The sequence below is a fragment of the Syngnathus typhle genome, unplaced genomic scaffold, assembly GCF_033458585.1.
Source record: "Syngnathus typhle isolate RoL2023-S1 ecotype Sweden unplaced genomic scaffold, RoL_Styp_1.0 HiC_scaffold_206, whole genome shotgun sequence".
NCBI classification, from domain to species: domain Eukaryota; kingdom Metazoa; phylum Chordata; class Actinopteri; order Syngnathiformes; family Syngnathidae; genus Syngnathus; species Syngnathus typhle.
Window position 1 is genome coordinate 87501 of NW_026872111.1, and position 10935 is coordinate 98435.

Here is a 10935-nt window from a genome sequence, read left to right on the forward strand (position 1 = left end):
TTTAAGGAGGCGGCCGGTCCTCCCTCCTTGGATGTATAACATTCGCAGATTTTCGCCCGGCCGGTGGTTTAAGGAGGCGGCCGGTCCTCCCTCCTTGGATGTATAACATTCGCAGATTTTCGCCCGGCCTATGTTTAGTGAGGCGACCGGTCCTCCCTCCTTGGATGTATAACATTCGCAGATTTTCGCCCGGCCGGTGGTTTAAGGAGGCGGCCGGTCCTCCCTCCTTGGATGTATAACATTCGCAGATTTTCGCCCGGCCTATGTTTAGTGAGGCGACCGGTCCTCCACGGAGAGCGACCCGCAAGTGGGGAGGAACCGTCCACCCAACGCCGGCGCGAGCCGGGGCCGGTGGGGGCCCTACCAAGGCGGGTCTCATTGCCTGTCGGTCAGTTCGGGAAAAGGTGGGGGTACTCGGAGGCCCGCCGGGAGCAGACGGGGGTCCGGAAGGTGAGGGGGTGAAGGACGGCGGTCGGGAGCAGACGGCCGTCCCCGGGAGGGGGTGTTCGTTCACGTGCGGACGCCGGGAGCAGGCGGCCGTCACGCAATTCTGCCAACCGTTCCTACCGGCCTGTGTTTAAGGAGGCGGCCGGTCCTCCACGAGAAGAATTCTGCCAACGTTCCACCGGCCTGTGTTTAAGGAGGCGGCCGGTCCTCCCCGTCGTTCCGCCGGCCTGTGTTTAGGCCGGTCCTCCACTATTCCTTCCTTGGATGGAAAGCATGTAGCACTTTGAAAATTTTCGAGCACTGTGACACTTTGAAAATTTTCGAGAGTTTTTGTACTTAGAAAAATTTTCGCTCTTGCACTTCCAGAGTGCTTTGCGGTAGCTCCTAGGTTCGCTGTCCGAGCATGTGAACACTTTTTGGGGGGGAACACATCGCTAGAGACACCAGCCGCCTGGTTCTCGGGGCCAAAACTTGTGTTCCCCACACTCGTTCTGACTATATTTTGCGATTTGGGGGTAAAGGTAATGAGTACAGTGACTAGGGGGACCAACTCATCGTACTCTGGCGCACCAACAGACCAAGGCTGGTACTGCACTTACCCCTGGTACCCCAACGCCTGGTACCTGAAGGGCGAGAGGCTGATTTTTCGCTATTTGCGGCCGACCGAGGGAACCAGACAAAGCGGACACTTTACGGCGCAAGAGCCGTTGGCACTTAGAAATTTTTCGCCAAAGTTGGCGCGAGCTCCAGAAGGAGAGGCTGATTTTTCCCCATTTGTGGCCGACCGAGGGAACCAGACAAAGCGGACACATTACGGCGCAAGAGCCGTTGGCACTTAGAAATTTTTCGCCAAAGTTGGCGCGAGCTCCAGAAGGAGAGGCTGATTTTTCGCCATTTGCGGCCGACCGAGGGAACCAGACAAAGCGGACACATTACGGCGCAAGAGCCGTTGGCACTTAGAAAATATTCGACAAAGTTGGCACGAGCTCCAGAAGGAGAGGCTGATTTTTCGCCATTTGTGGCCGACCGAGGGAACCAGACAAAGCGGACACATTACGGCGCAAGAGCCGTTGGCACTTAGAAATTTTTCGCCAAAGTTGGCGCGAGCTCCAGAAGGAGAGGCTGATTTTTCGCCATTTGCGGCCGACCGAGGGAACCAGACAAAGCGGACACATTACGGCGCAAGAGCCGTTGGCACTTAGAAATTTTTCGCCAAAGTTGGCGCGAGCTCCAGAAGGAGAGGCTGATTTTTCGCCATTTGCGGCCGACCGAGGGAACCAGACAAAGCGGACACATTACGGCGCAAGAGCCGTTGGCACTTAGAAATTTTTCGCCAAAGTTGGCGCGAGCTCCAGAAGGAGAGGCTGATTTTTCGCCATTTGCGGCCGACCGAGGGAACCAGACAAAGCGGACACATTACGGCGCAAGAGCCGTTGGCACTTAGAAAATATTCGACAAAGTTGGCACGAGCTCCAGAAGGAGAGGCTGATTTTTCGCCATTTGTGGCCGGCCGAGGGAACCAGACAAAGCGGACACATTACGGCGCAAGAGCCGTTGGCACTTAGAAATTTTTCGCCAAAGTTGGCGCGAGCTCCAGAAGGAGAGGCTGATTTTTCGCCATTTGCGGCCGACCGAGGGAACCAGACAAAGCGGACACATTACGGCGCAAGAGCCGTTGGCACTTAGAAATTTTTCGCCAAAGTTGGCGCGAGCTCCAGAAGGAGAGGCTGATTTTTCGCTATTTGTGGCCGACCGAGGGAACCAGACAAAGCGGACACATTACGGCGCAAGAGCCGTTGGCACTTAGAAAATAGTCGACAAAGTTGGCGCGAGCTCCAGAAGGAGAGGCTGATTTTTCGCTGTTTGTGGCCGACCGAGGGAACCAGACAAAGCGGACACATTACGGCGCAAGAGCCGTTGGCACTTAGAAAATATTCGACAAAGTTGGCGCGAGCTCCAGAAGGAGAGGCTGATTTTTCCCCATTTGTGGCCGACCGAGGGAACCAGACAAAGCGGACACTTTACGGCGCAAGAGCCGTTGGCACTTAGAAAATATTCTGAAATTCCCACCGACCTCCGTAGTGGAGAGGCCGAATTATCGCGATTCGGAACCGACCGGGGAACCGTCGGCACTCGGACAAGTTGTGCGGCAGCCCACGCTCGCACTTAGACAATATTCTGAAATTCTCACCGACTTCCGTGGTGGAGAGGCCGAATTATCGCGATTCGGATCCGAAAGGAGAACCGTCGCAATTCGGGCAGCTTGTGCGGCAGCCAACGCTCGCACTTAGAAAATATTCTGAAATTCTCACCGGCCTCCGTAGTGGAGAGGCCGAATTATCGACATTCGGAACCGACCGGGGAACCGTCGCCACTCGGACAAGTTGTGCGGCAGCCCACGCTCGCACTTAGAAAATATTCTGAAATTCTCACCGACTTCCGTGGTGGAGAGGCCGAATTATCGCGATTCGGATCCGAAAGGAGAACCGTCGCAATTCGGGCAGCTTGTGCGGCAGCCAACGCTCGCACTTAGAAAATATTCTGAAATTCTCACCGGCCTCCGTAGTGGAGAGGCCGAATTATCGACATTCGGAACCGACCGGGGAACCGTCGCCACTCGGACAAGTTGTGCGGAAGCCCACGCTCGCACTTAGAAAATATTCTGAAATTCTCACCGACTTCCGTGGTGGAGAGGCCGAATTATCGCGATTCGGATCCGAAAGGAGAACCGTCGCAATTCGGGCAGCTTGTGCGGCAGCCAACGCTCGCACTTAGAAAATATTCTGAAATTCTCACCGGCCTCCGTAGTGGAGAGGCCGAATTATCGACATTCGGAACCGACCGGGGAACCGTCGCCACTCGGACAAGTTGTGCGGCAGCCCACGCTCGCACTTAGAAAATATTCTGAAATTCTCACCGACTTCCGTGGTGGAGAGGCCGAATTATCGCGATTCGGATCCGAAAGGAGAACCGTCGCAATTCGGGCAGCTTGTGCGGCAGCCCACGCTCGCACTTAGAAAATATTCTGAAATTCTCACCGGCTTCCGTGGTGGAGAGGCAGAATTTTCGACATTCGTGGCCGACCGGGGAACCGTCGCCACTCGGACAGCTTGTGCGGCAGCCCACGCTCGCACTTAGAAAATATTCTGAAATTATCACCGACCTCCGTGGTGGAGAGGCCGAATTTTCACCATTCGTGGCCGACCTGGGAACCGTCGCCACTCGGACAGCTTGTGCGGCAGCCCACGCTCGCACTTAGAAAATATTCTGAAATTATCACCGACCTCCGTGGTGGAGAGGCCGAATTTTCGACATTCGGATCCGACCGGGGAACCGTCGCCACTCGGACAAGTTGTGCGGCAGCCCACGCTCGCACTTAGAAAATATTCTGAAATTCTCACCGACCTCCGTGGTGGAGAGGCCGAATTTTCGACATTCGGATCCGACCAGGGAACCGTCGCGCCTCGGACAGATTGCGTGTCAGCCCTCGGTGACACTTAGAAAATATTCGCAAAATTTTATCGGACCTCCAGGACCGCTTTTTCACCCTCGCTGTCCGACCGGGGAACCGTCGTAGCTCGGACAGCTTGTGTGCCAGCATCCGCTGGCACTTAGAAAAATTTTAAAAAAGAAAAAAAAGTCTTCTGCATATACGTTCTGACTATATTTTGCGATTAGGGGGTAAAGGTAATGAGTACAGTGACTAGGGGGACCAACTCATCGTACTCTGGCGCACCAACAGACCAAAGTTGGTACTGCACTTAGGCTGATTTTGCGCTATTTGCGGCCGACCGGGGAACCAGCGCGGAGCGGACACATTACGGCGAATGAGCCGTTGGCACTTAGAAAATTTTTGAGCTTTTTTGGGACTTCCGTGTGGAGCTTTGGGGCCGTTCCGCCTAACTTTTTACGCCCGATTGGGCTTCCAGGGAGGCGGCTAAGCATTTTTAACCAATCATGGAGGTTTTTTGGGACTTCCGTGTGGAGCTTTGGGGCCGTTCCGCCTAACTTTTTACGCCCGATTGGGCTTCCAGGGAGGCGGCTAAGCATTTTTAACCAATCATGGAGCTTTTTTCGGACTTCCGTGTGGAGCTTTGGGGCCGTTCCGCCTAACTTTTTACGCCCGATTGGGCTTCCAGGGAGGCGGCTAAGCATTTTTAACCAATCATGGAGCTTTTTTCGGACTTCCGTGTGGAGCTTTGGGGCCGTTCCGCCTAACTTTTTATGCCCGATTGGGCTTCCAGGGAGGCGGCTAAGCATTTTTAACCAATCATGGAGCTTTTTTCGGACTTCCGTGTGGAGCTTTGGGGCCGTTCCGCCTAACTTTTTACGCCCGATTGGGCTTCCAGGGAGGCGGCTAAGCATTTTTAACCAATCATGGAGCTTTTTTCGGACTTCCGTGTGGAGCTTTGGGGCCGTTCCGCCTAACTTTTTACGCCCGATTGGGCTTCCAGGGAGGCGGCTAAGCATTTTTAACCAATCATGGAGCTTTTTTCGGACTTCCGTGTGGAGCTTTGGGGCCGTTCCGCCTAACTTTTTACGCCCGATTGGGCTTCCAGGGAGGCGGCTAAGCATTTTTAACCAATCATGGAGCTTTTTTCGGACTTCCGTGTGGAGCTTTGGGGCCGTTCCGCCTAACTTTTTACGCCCGATTGGGCTTCCAGGGAGGCGGCTAAGCATTTTTAACCAATCATGGAGCTTTTTTCGGACTTCCGTGTGGAGCTTTGGGGCCGTTCCGCCTAACTTTTTACGCCCGATTGGGCTTCCAGGGAGGCGGCTAAGCATTTTTAACCAATCAAGGAGCTTTTTTCGGACTTCCGTGTGGAGCTTTGGGGCCGTTCCGCCTAACTTTTTACGCCCGATTAGGCTTCCAGGGAGGCGGCTAAGCATTTTTGACCAATTATCGAGCTTTTGGAGGACTTCCACACGGAGCTCCAGGGTCGTTCCGCCTAACTTTTTACGCCCGATTGGGCTTCCAGGGCCGCGGCTAAGCATTTTTGACCAATTATCGAGCTTTTGGAGGACTTCCACACGGAGCTCCAGGGCCGTTCCGCCTAACTTTTTACGCCCGATTGGGCTTCCAGGGCCGCGGCTAAGCATTTTTGACCAATTATCGAGCTTTTGGAGGACTTCCACACGGAGCTCCAGGGCCGTTCCGCCTTGCTTTTTACGCCCGATTACGCTTCCAGGGACGCGGCTAAGCATTTTTAACCAATTATCGAGCTTTTGGAGGACTTCCGCACGGAGCTCCAGGGCCGTTCCGCCTTGCTTTTTACGCCCGATTACGCTTCCAGGGACACGGCTAAGCATTTTTGACCAATTATCGAGCTTTTGGAGGACTTCCACACGGAGCTCCAGGGCCGTTCCGCCTAACATTTTACGCCCGATTACGCTTCCAGGGACGCGGCTAAGCATTTTTAACCAATTATCGAGCTTTTGGAGGACTTCCACACGGAGCTCCAGGGCCGTTCCGCCTAACATTTTACGCCCGATTACGCTTCCAGGGACGCGGCTAAGCATTTTTAACCAATTATCGAGCTTTTGGAGGACTTCCACACGGAGCTCCAGGGCCGTTCCGCCTTGCTTTTTACGCCCGATTACGCTTCCAGGGACGCGGCTAAGCATTTTTAACCAATTATCGAGCGTTTGGAGGACTTCCGCACGGAGCTCCAGGGCCGTTCCGCCTTGCTTTTTACGCCCGATTACGCTTCCAGGGACGCGGCTAAGCATTTTTGACCAATTATCGAGCTTTTGGAGGACTTCCACACGGAGCTCCAGGGCCGTTCCGCCTAACATTTTACGCCCGATTACGCTTCCAGGGACGCAGCTTAGCATTTTTAACCAATTATCGAGCTTTTGGAGGACTTCCACACGGAGCTCCAGGGTCGTTCCGCCTTGCTTTTTACGCCCGATTACGCTTCCAGGGACGCGGCTAAGCATTTTTAACCAATTATCGAGCTTTTGGAGGACTTCCACATGGAGCTCCAGGGCCGTTCCGCCTTGCTTTTTACGCCCGATTGGGCTTCCAGGGACGCGGCTAAGCATTTTTAACACGTTATGGAGCTTTTTGAGGACCTCCACATGGAGCTCCAGGGCCGTTCCGCCTAGCTTTTTACGCCCGATTACGCTTCCAGGGACGCGGCTAAGCATTTTTAACACGTTATGGAGCTTTTTGAGGACCACCACATGGAGCTCCAGGGCCGTTCCGCCTTGCTTTTTACGCCCGATTAGATTTGCATAATAATTTGGAACACGGTGCCGTGTTCCAAATTATTATGCGGGCTGGTGCTTGGGGCTGGCGTCCGCCTATAGTGGTTTAATTTCGGGAGGAAGATTCATTTTCGTCCCAAGCCCGCCGTTGGAGAAAATCTTAGGTACCAGGAGTGGATTTTTTTTGTCCACTCAGGAGGGGGACGTTGACTGGTTCGGTGTCCTGGGGAAAGTGCTCTTTTCTCGGCCAGGAGAAAGATGAGACTCCGAGCCCGCCGCTGGAGAAAATTTTAGGTACCAGGAGCGGATTTCTTTTCTCCAGGGCCGTTCCGCCTAACATTTTACGCCCGATTGGGCTTCCAGGGACGCGGCTAAGCATTTTTAACACGTTATGGAGCTTTTTTGGGACTTCCACACCGAGCTCCAGGGCCGTTCCGCCTAACATTTTACGCCCGATTGGGCTTCCAGGGACGCGGCTAAGCATTTTTAACACGTTATGGAGCTTTTTGAGGACCTCCACACGGAGCTCCAGGGCCGTTCCGCCTAACATTTTACGCCCGATTGGGCTTCCAGGGACGCGGCTAAGCATTTTTAACAGAAATGGAGCTTTTTGCGCACTTCCAGCCGGTGCTTTGGGGGCCTTCCCCCTCACTTTCTACGCCCGATTGGGCTTCCAGGGACGCGGCTAAGCATTTTTAACAGAAATGGAGCTTTTTGCGCACTTCCAGCCGGTGCTTTGGGGGCCTTCCCCCTCACTTTCTACGCCCGATTGGGCTTCCAGGGACGCGGCTAAGCATTTTTAACAGAAATGGAGCTTTTTGCGCACTTCCAGCCGGTGCTTTGGGGGCCTTCCCCCTCACTTTCTACGCCCGATTGGGCTTCCAGGGACGCGGCTAAGCATTTTTAACAGAAATGGAGCTTTTTGCGCACTTCCAGCCGGTGCTTTGGGGGCCTTCCCCCTCACTTTCTACGCCCGATTGGGCTTCCAGGGACGCGGCTAAGCATTTTTAACAGAAATGGAGCTTTTTGCGCACTTCCAGCCGGTGCTTTGGCGGCCTTCCCCCTCACTTTTTACTCCCGATTGGGCTTCCAGGGACGCGGCTAAGCATTTTTAACAGAAATGGAGCTTTTTGCGGAGCTCCAGCCGGTGCCACCGGCAGGCCGTGCACGCGGACGAGATGACCGAAAAAAGCTCCAGGAGAGCGGATGGACGCTTTTTAAGCACCGAGGCGGAGATCGCGGAGCTTTAATAGACTTCCAGCGGGCCCAAAGCGGCCAGGCAGACGGCGCAGCGCGACCTGGTACCTCGCACGGGACGCATCGCCCCCCCCGCGCACAGTTCCAGGCGGCCGGGATGACGTTTCAAAGCTGCCGCTGCAGCTGCGGCGGGGAGTGGCCTCCCTCCGGTGGACACGACGAGTAAATGACACCGGCCGCTGACGCAAACCCACGCCGGGCAGGAGAGCTCGGAAGGCGGCTAAGATTTCAAGGAAGACCCCCCCCTGCGCAGACCTCCACTGGGCCGGGATGACTGTTCAGCTGCGGCGGGGAGTGGCCTCCCTCCGGTGGACACGACAAGTAAATGACACCGGCCGCTGACGCAAACCCACGCCGGGCAGGAGAGCTCGGAAGGCGGCTAAGATTTCAAGGAAGACCCCCCCCTGCGCAGACCTCCACTGGGCCGGGATGACTGTTCAGCTGCGGCGGGGAGTGGCCTCCCTCCGGTCGGCACGACGAGTAAATGACACCGGCCGCTGACGCAAACCCACGCCGGGCAGGAGAGCTCGGAAGGCGGCTAAGATTTCAAGGAAGACCCCCCCCTGCGCAGACCTCCACTGGGCCGGGATGACTGTTCAGCTGCGGCGGGGAGTGGCCTCCCTCCGGTCGGCACGACGAGTAAATGACACCGGCCGCTGACGCAAACCCACGCCGGGCAGGAGAGCTCGGAAGGCGGCTAAGATTTCAAGGAAGACCCCCCCCTGCGCAGACCTCCACTGGGCCGGGATGACTGTTCAGCTGCGGCGGGGAGTGGCCTCCCTCCGGTCGGCACGACGAGTAAATGACACCGGCCGCTGACGCAAACCCACGCCGGGCAGGAGAGCTCGGAAGGCGGCTAAGATTTCAAGGAAGACCCCCCCTGCGCAGACCTCCACTGGGCCGGGATGACTGTTCAGCTGCGGCGGGGAGTGGCCTCCCTCCGGTGGACACGACGAGTAAATGACACCGGCCGCTGACGCAAACCCACGCCGGGCAGGAGAGCTCGGAAGGCGGCTAAGATTTCAAGGAAGACCCCCCCTGCGCAGACCTCCACTGGGCCGGGATGACTGTTCAGCTGCGGCGGGGAGTGGCCTCCCTCCGGTCGGCACGACGAGTAAATGACACCAGCAATCGCACTCAGATTTGTTTCTTTTTTCTTTCTTTTAGCTTCCATAATGTTACCGGGCGCTGACGCAAACCCACGCCGGGCAGGAGAGCTCGGAGGGCGGCTAAGATTTCAAGGAAGCTATTTAGGAAAATCTGAGATAAATATAATTTGCATAATAATTTGGAACACGGTCCCGTGTTCCAAATTATTATGCAAAATGTATTTAAGTGTCATAAAGATTACATTTTTTGTTTTTCAAGTAAACTCTCGGTATTGTATGTCTCTTTAAATGACTGAAATCAACCTCAGTCATGTGATAGTCACATGATAGTCTGCCAGGTGAGCGCAATTAAGGAAAGTCTATTTAAATTCCGCGTTTTTAAGCGTTCGGCCATTTCGTTCAACCATGGGGAGGAAAAAGGATCTCTCTGCTGTCGAGAAGCGTGAAATCGTTCAATGCCTTGGACAAGGTATGCAGACATTCGATATTTCACGAAAGCTTAAGCGTGACCATCGGACTGTAAAGAAATTCGTCGCTGATTCGGAGCACACGCGGGTTCGTGCCGATAAAGGCACAACGAGGAGGATTTCTGCAAGACAAAAACGTCGAATCAAGAGGGCGGCTGCTAGCATGCCACTACAGACGAGCAAACAAATATTCGACGCTGCACGTGCCGGTGAAGTCCTACAAACGTCGAGGTGCAGGATCCTCCAGAGTCTTGCAGTTATGCGGAAACCCTCCATTCGGCCACCCCTAAACAACGCGAACAAGCAGAAACGGCTGCAGTGGGACCAGGATTACATGAAGACTAATTTTCAGACAGTCCTGTTCACTGATGAGTGCCGTGCAACCTTGGATGGTCCAGGTAGGTGTAGAAATTGAGAATAATTGTCAATTTCTGTCTATGTGAAGCCCTTTGAGACTGCTTGTGATTTAGGGCTATACAAATAAACTTGATTTGACTTGACTTTACAGATGGATGGAGTCGTGGATGGTTGGTGGACGGCCACGATAGCCCAACAAGGCTGCGGCGTCAGCAAGGAGGTGGCGGAGTCATGTTTTGGGCCGGAATCATGGGGAGAGAGCTGCTTGGCCCCTTTAGGGTCCCTGAAGGCGTGAAAATGACGTCTGTAAAGTATGTGGAGTTTCTGAGTGACCACTTTCGTCCATGGTACAACAGGAAGAACCGTGCTTTCCGTAGCAAAATCATCTTCATGCACGACAATGCACCATCTCATGCTGCAAGAAATACTTCAGCAGCTTTGGCTGCTATGGGACTGAAGGGAGAGAAACTGATGGTGTGGCCCCCATCCTCCCCTGACCTCAATCCTATTGAAAACTATTGGAGCATCGTCAAGCAGAAGATCTACGAGGGTGGGAGGCAGTTCACTTCCAAACAGCAGCTCTGGGAGGCTATTCTGACATCCTGCAAAGAAATTCAACCAGAAACTGTCCAAAAACTCACAAGGTCAATGGATGCAAGAATTGTGAAGCTGCTATTAAATAAAGGCTCCTATGTTAAAATGTAACTTGTTTGTTTTTGATTGAAAAATCCGCCGGCCAAAGAGGGGGCGCGGACGCGAAACTCACGCCGGGCAGGAGAGCTCGAAAGCCGGGTAACCTTTCAAGGAACCACCGCCGGCCAAAGAGGGGGCGCGGACGCGAAACTCACGCCGGGCAGGAGAGCTCGAAAGCCGGGTAACCTTTCAAGGAACCACCGCCGGCCAAAGAGGGGGCGCGGACGCGAAACTCACGCCGGGCAGGAGAGCTCGAAAGCCGGGTAACCTTTCAAGGAACCACCGCCGGCCAAAGAGGGGGCGCGGACGCGAAACTCACGCCGGGCAGGAGAGCTCGAAAGCCGGGTAACCTTTCAAGGAACAACCGCCGGCCAAAGAGGGGGCGCGGACGCGAA

The 10935-nt window shown here is 54.7% G+C and overlaps 1 protein-coding gene across 1 annotated transcript in view; it reads left to right on the top strand.

Moving 5' to 3' along the window:
* Positions 1–10632, top strand: part of LOC133148935 (leucine-rich repeat-containing protein 24-like) — a 29983-nt gene extending 19351 nt beyond the window's left edge. The window contains exon 5 of the mRNA XM_061271758.1: positions 9999–10632. Coding sequence (XP_061127742.1) covers positions 9999–10142 — 144 coding nt within the window. The 3' untranslated portion in view covers positions 10143–10632. The remainder of the gene's footprint in view (positions 1–9998) is intronic.
* Positions 10633–10935: the final 303 nt, after the last annotated feature.